The sequence below is a fragment of the Corvus hawaiiensis genome, chromosome 1 (genome assembly GCF_020740725.1).
Source record: "Corvus hawaiiensis isolate bCorHaw1 chromosome 1, bCorHaw1.pri.cur, whole genome shotgun sequence".
NCBI classification, from domain to species: Eukaryota; Metazoa; Chordata; class Aves; order Passeriformes; family Corvidae; genus Corvus; species Corvus hawaiiensis.
This window is the reverse complement of record NC_063213.1, coordinates 20,061,263-20,075,963: the sequence shown is the minus strand read 5'-3', so window position 1 is coordinate 20,075,963 and position 14,701 is coordinate 20,061,263. Positions and strand designations below refer to the sequence as shown.

Below are 14,701 nucleotides of genomic sequence, written 5' to 3'. Positions count from 1 at the left end.
TTCTTTTTGAGCTTGAATCAAGCTAAAATTTACAAATCGTTGTTCAAGAATCATTTTAAGTTTAAGATAAATGTCCATATGCGGCTCTGAGAGCCAAGAGTCTTCCCACGGTTCTTCTATAGTTTAGATATGGAATAGCAAAGCAAAACCAAGAAGAGGAATCCAAAGTTTCCAGGGTTTACTCACACAAATCAGTCGCTTAGGGATCGGGGATCGTTCTGCTCACAATTCTCCACCATTATGTTGCAGTGGGGATCCTGCAACACGCGTATACCAAACCAGGCGTCCCGTGGAAAGGAAATATATATGGACAGACAGATTCTTGCTAGATGTTTCAGAGATGTTTATTTCTCCAGCCGCATGGCCGGGGCTCTGTTGAGGAACTGTTCCAGTCACGGGACCAAGGGTCCTTCTGCCCGTGCAGGGAACACAAACCAACCAATGGGAACGAGGCTGAGCAGGGGCAGGGAAGCCCCGTGTCTGTGCCCTCAGGGCCCCTCTCCCAGGGCTACACGGCAGGGGAGGGACCCCAACAGTGGTGTCTCACATGAGATGCAGTTTGGTTCTATGGTTTCCCCCTTCCCCTTGTTTATTGGTCTATAGAGAAGTACAGAAAATAGATCCTTCCAAATTACAACAGGAGATGCAGAGCAGCAGTTTTGTTGAATTAAAACCCTGCAACATTTAGTTTTATTTTCTCATCCATTTTCCCCAAACTTCCATGGAGTTAGATGAGGCAAGCTGTGTTAATCTTGTATGTTTACAAATTAAAATAAAATATGCATGACTACATATAGAAATGTTTGGATTCATCCTGATTCAAGAGTAGCTGGCAGTGCAGCTTACAATGAGTTCTTTCAGCAAAAATACATGTGAATACTTGGACTCAAACCATCTGCTTCCCCAGAATAAGTACTTGGGCTAGCCACATGTAGGCCGGTGAATTGTGAGGTGGAGGTGTGAGTCTTTAAAGCTGTAATTACATTAATTAAGTGAAAGTAATTACTTTGGAAATAGTGAGAACAGCTTGTATGTGTATATATAAACCAAAGGCTGGAGGATTAGAAGCCATTTTGGGAGTTTGCCGTGGGAGCCTGGCTTGAGATAGACAGTCCCTGGCTTGAGCTAGAAAAAGTCAGTTGTGTGTTCTACAAAGGACTAGGAGGCATTGGCGTTGTGCACGGAAAAGACCAATATTCATGTATGAATGTAGAGCTCCTGTGACATGTTTCTATACTTAGCAAATGGAATTCTCTATTGCAGATTGGTTTAGAAAAGCTATAACAATAAAAGTAGCAGTTTGTGTAGGCTTAAACAAGTGTACAGAGTTGACACCAGCAAATGGATAAGTCTATCAGTTTATTTCCTTTTTAAAGAATCTGGATAGGGATGTAGCAAATTCTTTGACATTATTAATGAAATTTGGGTACAACTGTTAATTGAAAACTTTGTAGTCACTTAATTGACATGATAATTCATGCACCAAATCTAATGAATCAAACCAAAAATGGATGCAGAAATAAAATTCTAAGCTGACATGATAATTATTGCTGTGTAAATAGCTCCCCTGATGAACATATTTCTAACCCATGTGTCTTGCTTTTGTGTCTGCTTTTCAGACAATCATTATCAGAATTCAGGACAGGAAAGTTAGGCAAAATTAAAGTTTTTAAGTAATATACTTAAGCCCAGCAGTTTTTTCAACTATCAAGAAATGCTTTAAATTTGAGAGTCTAAGAACTTCAAAATAGGAGAAAAAAATATAAAGTATTGTATATATGGTTTTACTTGTTTGCTTGGGGTTTTTTTTGTTTGTTCATTGTTGGTTTCTTTTTCCTTGTTTGTCTAACTTAAATAATACCATTTACTTTTAAGAATAAGATAATGGCCAGAAATTATTTGCAGGATGATGTCATATTATTTAATTGGGATTGCACTTTTAGTATCAATCACGTAAGTAGTAGTATTGCTCATGGTTCATTAAATCAAAATAATACAGAAATGAACACAGAATGAGTATCAGACTGATTGCTAAAGTTTAACATCTGATAATATACTCTTTCATTGTGTGTGAAAAAACATGCACAGACCTTGCGAAGAGGCATTCAAAAGAGAAGAATGAATTTGTGGGAAGAGAACTCAGGAGATCAATTTAAAAATTCAACTTAGAAAAAATGAAACCAGAAGCAGCATAAAAAAGGCAGGAGGGGAACTTTTTAGTGCTTGTAAAGGAAAGGAGATATTTGGATGTAAATTAAAATTAGCTCATTCTGGATGAGGGAACATGGGAAATGTTCTTGAAGCCAGCAAATGAAGAATTTGCTCTGCTCATGTGAGCAGTTTCAAATGTAAACATTTTAAGTGGTTATATATGTATATTAAGTCTGAGCCTGCTCACTTTTTTTAATGTCTTACTTTTCACAGGTTTTACAGAGGTTGATAAAATCCTGAGGGAAATCTCAGGCCAAACACCTTAATGTTCAGATGGTGGCAGCTGATAAACTGGCACAGTGTCCTCCTGTGAGTTACTGTTAATTTATGTCTTGTCACTGAAAGGTGCCTTTCTTTTCAAGCACGAGGTTAATTACATAATTTTCGGGAATGTTTGCCCTCTTCTGGCCATATTTCACTATTGCTTTTTGCAGAACACCTCCTGAAGTCTTGCGGCTCTGCACAAGGGTGCAGGCGAAAAAGAGTCCTAGTCACAATCAGTTATTAGGATGTGTGCTGATACAGTCAGTGCTTCAGTAAACTGAACATTTGTTTTACTTGATAATTTTTAGGGAGTTATTGGTCTAAAAATGAACCCTCTTAGTGACTGTGCTTTATCTCTGGTAGTGTAGGGTAAAGCCAGTGGTTTGAGTAGCTCCTCTGGGGCATCTGTCACCACAGCCCACCACTGTTGATGTTCTTGGTCAGGGTTTTGGCAAAGAGTTGAGTGGTACTGCATAGCTGACAGTATGTCAGATGCACATCTTCAGATGTGCACTGAAGCAAATTCTCTCAATTTCCACATATAAAGTGGAGGTGATGAGACCCCAACTGTGTTTTAAACCTGGCATGCATTGCTCCCTGCATAGTCAGCTGTCAAGAGTATGGGTGAGAAACCAGAAGATGAGAGTACAGTTCAGTTGCAGATATAATTTGCCATAGTTATGGAGCTGAGTGAAGGGAATGTCCTCATCATTTCAGTTCAAGCATCTCAGTTAAGAGATGCTCAGGTCTCCAGGAAGTCAATGAAGAATGCTGGAGACCTGCATAGGCCCTCAAAGCTGCCTTCTGCTCCCTGACCAGGGAGGAAATAGATGAAACTCACCTCCTAACTTTAGAAGTCTAAAATTAGACGGTGTGACTAATCTCTTACGTAATATTTGTATGACACTTGGAAACTGAATGATCTGTATTCTCACTGTTTTAGTTATTGGTCTTAGTTTGCCTTAGTTTTCTCTTAGTTACTCTAGATAGGGGGATTGACTCCCTTTCTTGCCATTCCATTTTTTTCAATAGTTAATTCTTCAATATTTATCCCTTTTTTCTGTATATTTAAGATTTGTTCAAGCTGCTTCTTCCCGTCTTCTTTGACTGTTGGTGCATTACTATGTGGAAGTCACAAGGCCTTGCTTTAGCAAGTGTAACATTAGTGCTAGTTATGATTACGGTCTTTTGTGTCAAATGCATTCAGAAAAGCAAACACAAATAAAAAAAGGCAAAATATCTTAATACAAGTACTAAAAATGTGGTTCATTTTTCATTAATGAAAAGCAAAATCATTGTCTCTAGCTGATCTCCCTTTACCTGGTGATTATTCTCACTAAAACCTTTCCTTTATCAGGAAATGTTCGATGTAATTCTTGATGAGAACCAGCTCGAAGATGCTTGTGAGCACCTTGCTGACTATCTGGAAGCCTACTGGAAGGCCACACATCCACCTAGCAGCAATCCTCCTAACCAGCTTCTCACTCGCACACTTGCAACAGCCACTCTTTCTATTAGCCCAGGTCCAAATATTAATTTACAGGTACAGTTTTTATGCCATCTCTTCTTTTTCTTCTGTCAACTTCTCCTTCCAAAGCACAGTGTTAGGCTGATATTAGAATACGCTGAATATGTTTTACTGCTGTTGATAGAGTAAAAGCTTTTCCAGTAGACGTTCACCCATTTTCCATATAAAAGGCAAATACAAGCATGTCACTGTTATTGCTATTGTATTCATGGTAGCATGTGTTTGTGTGTTGACTAGGGGGCTGGTTTTGATTCCAAGGACTAAGCTGGCCTGACAGAAAACATATGTTGATGTGAAGTGGAATACTTCAGGTTTTATTGTGCCCAGGACACCGCTGTGCCAGTAATATTTGTACCAGCCACAAGCATTTTTATAGCTGGCCATATGTAATCCAATCAGAGAAATAAAACTAGACTAAGACTATGCACATTCCAGCCTCTGGTAACTTTCTGACTGATGGGCATACTATTGCTAATAGGCAAATCCCAGCCCCAGAGGCCCTGCATGACAAATTGGGTTATGTACAGGCCAGATCCACAAATGTTGGAGGGAAATCTGTTCCAATCTTCCCACAGGCTGTAGAGTTGTAGAGGTTGAGAATGACTGACTGTATTAGTGAAGATTCTAGGTCAAAGTGACCCTTCCAGTGTTTCTTTTGTTCTTTTATTCATTGGACATTGCTGTGAAAAGTACAGATTTCCTTCAAGCTGAACTCCTAGGTCAAATTCAAGTCCCACTGCACTGCACATTGTGCAGAAAGACCTTGAGAGGCTCTATCTTCTCAACAGTGAGGACACTCTCCAGTTCTCCAGTGAGCTGGGAAAAGCAGGCTTTATTCCTGCCTCTGCACTGATGTACCTGTTGATACGGGCATATTATGTCCCCTCTATTCTCCTTCGACTTTTGGGTTGTATAATTTTATTGAGGTGTTCTGCATAAGGAGATGCTTTCCTTTGGATATGTGTTGCATGATATGAAATGAAGTGTTTCAAGATGATACTTCATTATAAGTAGTGAGTGATGCCTTGAGGCTGAGAAGATAACAGAAGGGGTTAAAATACTTCTGTCCCAGATCAAATAATGGCTCACCACATCTAAATTTCTACCTAAGTTCCATATATGCCCATAAGTTATATCCATATGCAAATTACAATTCATAACTCTGGCTAAGAAAAACACCTCCTCTTAGAAAATCAAATCAAAAAAAATGGATCTGCCCCTAAATTAAAATGCAAAAAAGTAATCTTTGTTATTGTTTTGCAAAACAGTGTTTTTGTGTCAAGTAATTTAGTTCTCATTAGAAAACCACAGACTTGACAGGTTTGTTCTTTAACAAGAATAATTTCTTTAGCCATCTCGAAGGGTATCTCCTTCTCTTGCTTTCAGACACAATTGCAAGAAAAGAGACTGTAAGCTATAGCTCATTTCTGCCTTTTTTTCTGTCCTCAGAGCTGAAACACCTTGAAAAAATTGTGAGCTGGAAGAATTTCCGAGTATGAAATTCAGTATTGTTGTGTGCAGCCTTGCTAGATAAACTTTCTTTGCTTTGTAGACTTTTAAATTATTTTGCTCAAGTTTTTTATGCTTTTTGGGTGTGGATTTAGGGCTCATACTCATTGTATTAACCACATTCTCTGGAGGATCTATGCAGTTTTAATAACACTTTTCTGAATGCCGTGCTGTCTCCTTACAAACTAACAGATTTTTATTTAAGGACTAAAAATGAGAGTGTATTTGCAGTTTCACAGTTTGTTTGTAGGTCTACTAATACAGAAGTGTGAATCAGGGGGGATCTCTTATGGAACATAAAAGTTTTACGTTCCTTTGGTTTCATTTTCCTACGATAAATGTTCAGCTGACATCTCAAACCTGAGCCTGTCACTGCCTTGGCACAGAGCGGGTCTGTTTTTTAATCATGGTGGCTGAACCCATTCTTTCAACAGTGTTAAGAGCCTGTGTTTAGAGAATTTAAAGTCTATGCCTCTGCTGTTTTTCTGGGCTGCTCTGCAGGGAAAAGCCAAGCCACCAGCTGTTTGGCCTGGGGGAGCCACGCCCGCCCTGCAGAGCATTGGAGCCATCCTTCCCTGGGGCCAATGCAGTGCCCCTTTGCTGTGAAACATATTTGGGGTTTGTGGTTTTTTAGTCCCCAGAGTGCATTGTAAGGAGGGATTTGTGTTTCCAGCTGCCAGAGTGGCATTTTTACAGCATGATGCTGCCCGTGTGTGTTGCATGGCATGAGGTGCTTAAAGGCGTGAGGCCTCCTGGGATGGTTTGAAATGAAATCGGCAAAGACCTTACACCTCCTGTCTGTCTGAGGGAGAGCTTTGGAACAAACTTGTATGGAAATAGTTGGCTAATTCCAAAAGGACTGGAGCCACCTCACACACATATGGTGCAGGTGATCAGGGACCACTGGAAATAGGGAGCAAGGCAAATTCACTCAGAGGGCAAAGGCTTCTCTCTCCTCTTTCAACACTGTTTAAACTTCATTCCAAGAACCCCTACTTCTTTGAAAGTACAAACTGAGTACTGAAATAGAATTATCTCAAACTTTCTCTATTTTAGACAAAAAACTTTATGAGATTGGACCATAGAATTCCTGCACTGCACAATCTATTCCAAATCAAAGCCCAAATTTGGTTATGAATCAAAAAGCTGCATTCATAAATTCAAAATTCAAAATCTAATCCAGATTCAGACATTAGCTGTTTGGTGTCCCTGTAATACTTAAGGAAAGTTACTGTCAATGAATTTGCCTATAAATCCCAACAGCCTTATTCTGAAATTGCAAGTATTGGTTCTAAATTTATTCATTGTGCTCCTTCACATGTGCTCATCATAGCAGAGAAGATTATCTGAGCTTGTAAAAGTAGCACCATGTTCAAAGCAGGTTCAAATTTTGCATTTGTTCTCAAACCACATCAATGACAGATTTTATTAGTCATTATATAAAGGTACATGCATATGTGGCATTTGACCACATGAGAATTATAGGGTTTCACATGTATACCATGTCTAAGTGCCTTAAAACCAGTCATGGTGATGAACTGATAGAAGTTGTGTTTACACATCCAAAGCAGGTGTTGCTTTGGACTCTTTCGCTTTTCACTCGATTTCATTTACAATTCACCTCTGTTGAGTCATTTCATTTTGCCTTGAACAGATCTGTTCATGTTTACAGTTACTATACTCCTCTCTGGCAAATCAGAATCATCTTGAGAACCACAAAACCAAGAATAAACAAGAAGTTTGACTGCTATTCCTGTTACCTTGTTCTCATCTATGCCATTTGTTTCAAATTAGGAACACATGGAGCAACCCAGCTAGTCTGTCAGAAGTTGACGTAACAAAGTGTTGTCTTAGAAAATTAGGATTTGTTAAATTTACCAAATTGCTGATTTGAAACATGCCGCTTTTTATAAGTTTCTGATTAAATACAGATTATTTTCCATTCCAATTTCCTGGAATTTTACTTTTTGGGTTGCTAGGAAACCCACCTGCCAGGATCTGTGGCTGAAGGACAAAATTTCCTCCTTCCCCTAGCTCTTTTCCACAAAATAGAAAGACAGAAAGAAGATACGTCCTGAGCTGACCTGGAGGCAATCCTTATTTTTAGACAACTCTGCACATAGAAGGGCAAACTTAAGACTAACTTTGTTAAATTCAGAACAGTCTCACAAACAAACGCCTATATAACTCTGGTAAAATCTACATTAATTTTGTGGCAGCAGAGATGATTTTGTCGTGACATTCTTCACCTCATGTGAGAAGTATATTTCAATTTCAGTATTAACTATTTAAATTTTTGCAATTAAGCTTGAAAAGTTTTTGGCTGCAGTTTGGCAATAAAAGCAGGTTAATGTAATGAAACCGCCAAATGAGTTAAATAATGCCACTTGTTCATTTTGCAGTGATTTCAAAGCATTTATGCGGGTGAAGAGTAGGTTTATTACCTGGTAATTTTTATTTTGGTCTTTTAATAGCAGTGGTGTGTTAGGAAATTTTGTATGTGATAATATCACTCTCCTCCTGCTTTTCTTGGCAATGGGCTCTATTCTTGAGCTCTTAAAATTATGAGGTCAATGTTTAAGTTTTCATTACCAAGAAGAAATGAAATTATTGCTGAGAAAACAGACGGTCAGTGATACTATTTGGTATCATAATACAAACTTTATTCATACCAGATTCACTTGCATTTTTTTTCCTTAAAAAAAAGTTACTCTAAAAGAGCCAAGGTTTTGTACTTTGGTTATTTGCTGGAATCCACCTCCTCAGCCTTCTAAAATCACTTTCCCGTAGCAGCTGTTTCCAGACACGCATCTGTAAACTCTTAACTGATATCTGCCCTCTCCTGGCATGGTATCTCCTCTTCAATTTTTCTGTAGTTTGTCCTGTTTCTGCATGCTCTCTTTTTCTTTGGAGGGTGGAGGCAATTACTGCTAACTGGAGTAGTCAGAAACATCACAAGAAATGAGAAGGTGCCACCCAAGTGCCACACTACATTCTGATGAAAGTAAAAAGAATTGTTTGTATTATAATACTGAATTTTCAGTAAAAGTTGAATACTAATGGGTTTTTTTCCTAGTTTAGATTCAAAGTGGATTGTTTTGTACTTAAAATTTTATTGGTTTCATGGTACTTTCTAGTTGAATTTGATAGTGGGGGAAATTTTTCAATGTGTACCTCATGACCTTACTGCTGGTTCTGGTAGCAGGGATCTCAAGGAGACCAGAGGAATGACCACTCGGTCCCTGAGCGCAGCAGTTCCCACACTGAAGAGGAAGCACGGGTGGAACCCATCAAGAAATCCCAGTACTGCTCTTCCTCCAGCCAACACCACAACCATCGCAGTGGTGGCAGAGGCCTTCACAGGCAAGAAACTTTTGACTCAGAAACACAAGACAGCAGAGATTCAGCTTATGTAGAGCCAAAGGAGGGCTACTCACATGAGCATGGTGACCACTATGATTCTCACAGGGATCATAATCACAGAGACGAGTCCCATGGGATCAGTGATCACAGACACAGAGAATCCCGGCATCGCTCAAAGGAGAGAGACCGCGAGCAGGACCACAATGAATGCAACAAACAGCACAGCCGTCATAAATCAAGGGACCAATATTGTGACAAGGATGGGGAAGTGATATCGAAAAAACGTAACGATGCAGGAGAGTGGAACAGGGATGTTTGCATCCCTCAGTAACTTTTGCCTCTGGCAGTCCTGTGTTTCTTTGAAGTCTTGTAACAATGCCCCTTGAAAATATCTTGGGTTTTTCTTTGCAGAACATATGGTATCCTTCTGTATGCTGATTTGTATTGCTGTTGCTTGCATAGCAATAGCATGAAATAGAATATTCATATACTTATTTTTTTGGTTAGTACTATATGAATTAGTGTAGTACAACTGAAGAGCTCCTGATGTTGTACTATGACATTTTTCAAGCTGTTTTTGGTAGCTGCCACTTGAACAATATCTGTTGCCATCAAGGTGTTGTTAGTGTTTTTTAAAAAAAAGGTACATTTGATGTTTAATAACTTCCCATGTATTCCGCAAGCCAGGATCAGCACATAAAAGAATCTAAAACTTTTTGTCTGCTCTGATTTTTAATTTGGATGCACCTTGATTTGCATATTGATTTAAGCACCACTCTGTTGCTTGTACCTCTGGTGGTCTCCGTATGAAGACAGAATTCAGTCTTGCCTTACACACAGGGGATCATGGAGTCAAAATCTATTTTCTATATACTGGTACTGTGTACTGTATATACAGTTTATAAATGTTATTTCTGCAGACACCTTCTTACTATATAAGTTTGATCACACTGTTTTAGAGTCCTAATGCCAAGTCAGCAGATTTGCTTTTGAATTACTGGCAACTGGAACTAGCCTCACTTAGGAAATCTGTAACAGTGTTCAATCTAAATACTTTTTCTTCTGTAGCAGAAAGCTTATACTTATTGTAAATATGGATGAGTGCTTGAGATAATGGGTGTAACTCTTATGCTGTCCTTGCAAACCCAATTTTGCATTTTAAAGTTATGGTAAAGATAATGAACTTACCACTATAAATTATTCTTCTCTGTTCAGGTCACAAAATTGCAATGGGCACAGCTTAATTTTTGTTCTACTGTCAGTAAACAGAGCACACATGTTGGAGGTGTGTCTGTGAGTGGGTGGGTGGTGGATTGGCGTTCGTGTGCGTGTGCGCGTTAGGCAGCAAACTGTGAGAATCTACTGAAGAAAACAAAGGTTACTCAAAAGCCCAACAAATCTATTTCTACATTCTGTCTTTTAATTTAAAAATCCAAATTGCATTCAGGGCATATGAGGGAATTTACTGACCCAGGTAATTGAGAAAGCATAAATCTGCTGGCTCTTATGTTGAGACTCCAGGAGAGTAAAAACAGGCAAATGTTACTGTGAGTTTCACTGGAAATGTAAAATCTTTGTGTTTTAGAGTATTTGTTTTAGTAAGAAAAGTTTACACAGCTTGTGGAGTTATTTTGTTGGAAAATAAATTTTTGTAGCTTCTCCACTTTTTCTACACTTGCCAATTCTCTGCATTCCCACTCTGCAGCCAGCTCACTGTTTTTCCTTCACCTAAGCTGTTGTGTTGCTTATAAGAGCATAGAAAAATTACTGTGACTCTGTTAGGAGCTTTCTAGGGAAAATGCATTGAAATCAAAGGGAGTGAACACAGTTTGTTTTGCACTGAACACCTGTTGCACTGGTAAGTGGGGGGAAATTCACTATTATTTTTGACTCCAGGTTCCATACCCTTGCCTAGTGTAAAAGCTGTTCTGCATCACATGTAGTCTTTGTAGTACTTGTATGAATGAAATACTTTTTGTATTTCCTTGTAAATAGCACATTATATAAAGACTGTAGTGTGATAAGAATTAGTTTAGCTGGAAGTTCTTTTTATTTATTATTTCAATTATGGGAATATCAGCATTGCCTGATTTTGAATATCATTTTAGTGAAATGGATAAGATACATGGCAGGTGCATGCTTTCTCCAATCTCCTAGCCCAGCGTCCAAGAAGCTCCCTTAAACATTCTCTGTCCTTCCTCTCCTACCCTTCTCCCTGATGCTTTATAAGCATTTTTACAACAACCTAAGAGTGGGAAATTCTGCTGTCAGTTATCTGGCCTTTCCTCCCAGTGCTGCTGACTGTTGTCATTATTGAAGGGTAGGTTTTGGCTCAAAGCATGAACTGTGGGGAACACAAGAAAAAAGGTTATTTTTCTAGAAATAAAATTCTCATAATTTTTCTAAACATCACTAAATGGCTTTGTAGAGAAAGGAAGAGTAGGTAAGTAGATACGTTGTACTACTAAATGGATATAAAAGAGTACATAAACAGTGGCTTTTGATACAAGAGAATTTTCAGGGTATCTGTAAAAAATGAAATTAAAAGACTGTTGTTTGAATCATATCAGATCACATGTAAGTGGGAAGAAAGTTATATTGTCTTGCTCTGTATAGCCTGGCTTTAACTAATTTACCAGCTGCAGTAAATGCTGTTGCTCCCTGCACTCATAACAGCTATGTCCTCTAAGAAGTGATTCCACTTCAATACCTTGAATATTTTGTTCCTTTTTTTTTGTTGGGTCTTTGGTTGCATCTTGGGAGTTTTTGCTTTGTTTGTGTGGGTTTTTTTTTTTACTTTTGCTCCAGAGAGTGTTTATTTTTCAGCTTTCTTAAAGTATTTTTTAAGGAATATTGGCAGAATTTCAAAGCACTGAGTAGTATATGAAAACTATGGCATAGGTAATTGTGTATAGACAAATAAATGAGAAAAAGTGCATAGTCCAAGCCCTAGTATTTAAGTATGGCCTATATATTGACTCATGGAGTACAAACATCACAAAAAACCAGACAAATCCAAATCCATCTGGTCATAGAAACGTGTTTTATATAGTGCTGCTATTTATGTATAGACAACATACTAACAAACGTGTATTTCTTAGGCAGACTCACTAAATAGGTTTTATTAGCCTTGCTACTTTTTTTCAGTTTCTGTTTTAAGAGTGACAAATCATTTGTAATGTGAGCTTGTACTACACATATTGCACAATACCACCTGCCTGCTGAGCACTACTTTGAAAAGCAGTTTAACAGAGTTACGTCAATAAGAAGCTTTAAAAAACTCCAAGTGGAGGACATATCAAAGATTATTGTGATGAAATGTCTTTGCAAAGTTTTGCCAATAGAAAGTTTAATATTTTTGGTTGCATTAGGATACTAATGCGTTCGTATTTCTGTATCTGTTTTCAGGGATTTTGAGAAATTGTGGAGGTCCCAGTGAGCTCCAGAGTCTTATGGATGTATGGTACAAAACAACCTGTAAAATTTCCATTCAAATGAGCTAAAAAAGATAATAAAACCAGTGAAACCTAAGGAAAGGGAGGAAGATAAAATAGTTAAGTGATATGGAAGTCTTGGCAGCTCAACTCTTGTATTTTTCTAAAGAATTTCAGTATATGGAAGGAATGGGATGCATTTCAAAATCTGCATGTATATGTTAGATGTTAACCTTATTTTTGTGTGTTTTTTCAAATGAATATACATCAGTGGTGAGTAGCCTTAGTCTATCCTTTACCAGTTGTTTAGTGTTACACAGATGTCATGGAAGAAAGAATTCTCAAGGAGGGCCTGGAAGGAGGTGACAGTAAAAGTCTCAGAGCTGCTAAGGGACAGGACACTGGGGAGGATTAAGCAAACAGGTTTGTGCACAAAGGCAGCATCGGGATGAGTTATGAGCTGAAAGAAACTATTTTTATTAAATTGATCCATAAATTACTGCCTAGAATTGAAAGAATTCTTCTAGAATGCTCATGAATTCATATTCTGTGTCTGGCATCAGGAGATCAGAATTTGAAAAGAGTTCCGTAATTTTTGCTTCTCAAGGAATAAAATCAAATACATAGTTTCTCCTAAGGCTCTGGACCTATTTAATGAAGATCAGTTTTAAAGCCACAAAGAATGTCAGTGGAGCACCTCTTTCCACAGAAATCTGTATACTCTTAACCTATAGCCCTTATTATAAATGGAGGATAAGGAAATTAAATTCCACTCACTAAATCCTGACTAAAGGGAGACACCCATTTTTACCTCTCTCTGCATACCTGGTTACTCATCCTACACATGCAGTTCCTGCCCAGGTCTAATACCCTGCCCCTTAAGTCTTTTATGAATCTGTTAGCAATTACCATTTTTAAGCTCTGTTGGTTAGTAAAGTCATACTCACATTCTGTGACATGGGCAAAGGTTTTAATGGGGTCCATTATCATTCCCTCAGCTGGAATGAAGTGAGTGGTCTGACTGCTTTTAATCAATGTCTATTCAAAGGAAAAGAGTTGGTGTAAACCACCTCCTGTGTTTGTTAGTTACTAAAGCCTCTTCAAAATTTATTTTGATTTGTGGTTGCATTTGACCTCTGTTTGCTTTAACACATCAGGCTGAAAGCTATTGCCCAAATGTTTTGGACTTTAATTCTATTCCATCCATAAAAATTGAGCACATTGCAAAAAACTTGATTACAAAGTCTAAACAGAGAAATTATTTTTCAGAGTGTAATATAACGTTTCTGGTGTACATTTACTTATATTTATTACTTTATTGCAGATTTTTCACCAAAATCTTAGTTCTTCTATCATCTGTAAAATATGTGGATGCCATTTTTACTGTGAATGTTTTTAATCAAATGTTATTCAGTCAATCTTATTGCTTGGCAATTTGTCTGTAATTTATTTCCCCACTTTCATATAACAAACTTTTACATATGAGCTTACAGTAGTTTTGTAAGTTTCTTTTTATAACTTACCACCCTAGAAATGTATTCCTACGCAGCCCCAGAAAAGGTTTATATCAGATATAATAGAGATTAAGCAGGTTCCTCTAACTCATCCATATTCTCATTTCTTTATTCTTGCCACTTTTATCTATCATGCATACCTACTCTGCAATGAATTCTAGCAGGACAAAATTGGATTTGCTCATAGACTTTTTATTCATGAACAATCAAACATAAAAACAAAGTTCTTTATATTTTAAACTACCCACTCTAAAGTAATTTCTTGATTGATCACCTTCACCAGCCCATTCCTTAAAAAGCATATGTGATCCAAAAAAATTGGTGCATTCTGTGACACTGAAACAAGAAAAAGCTGTATCATAATTTCATAATATATGAGGCTGCCTATTTTAGTATCTTTATACTGACCAAGATAGATCTTTAGATTTGGCACTATTACTAATCACTGTTTCTGCAAATAGAGAAAACTTCTTTTCAGACTTTCTTAAAGACAGGATCTGTTTGCATGCCTAATCTATCTATTTTGTAGGGTTAATCTTTCATTATAATGACAGTAACTTTTTAAATTTAATATATAAATATCTCATATATATAAAAATAAATATATTCCATTGTGCTTTAGCATCAACTGGTGAAGCACAATGATTCAGTGTGTAAAGATAATCAGGAAAGTAATTGTATGATATGTTTAAAACAGATATACACCATACATCAGAACTGTGTCAATGAGAAAGTATTCCTACCATTTCTAGTTAAAGTCACAGTAAGACTGTGAAAAGAAAAAAAAAGGCATCCATCCAATCTTAGTCATCTAACTTAGCCACACCTATGGTCAGAGAAAGGATGGTGGCTTCTTCAAGCGATGGAAGCATCTTATT

The 14,701-nt window shown here is 37.6% G+C and overlaps 1 protein-coding gene across 9 annotated transcripts in view; it reads left to right on the top strand.

Annotated features, from left to right (window-relative positions):
* LOC125322035 (voltage-dependent L-type calcium channel subunit beta-2-like) overlaps positions 1-9,592 on the top strand; it is a 30,826-nt gene extending 21,234 nt beyond the window's left edge. For 3 of the 9 annotated variants that reach the window (XR_007201827.1, XR_007201823.1, XM_048295593.1), the window contains exons 5-7: positions 2,425-2,520; positions 3,833-4,018; positions 8,718-9,592. Coding sequence is in view for 4 of the 9 variants with exons in the window: in XM_048295593.1 (XP_048151550.1) it covers positions 2,485-2,520; positions 3,833-4,018; positions 8,718-9,206 (711 nt within the window). In the remaining 5 variants the exon portion in view is untranslated. Of the gene's footprint in view, positions 1-2,424; positions 2,521-3,832; positions 4,019-5,452; positions 5,497-7,914; positions 7,960-8,714 lie in introns of all 9 variants that reach the window. The other 6 variants (XM_048295584.1, XM_048295566.1, XM_048295576.1 and 3 more) reach the window with 4 other exon arrangements.
* The last annotated feature ends 5,109 nt before the right edge of the window (positions 9,593-14,701 follow it).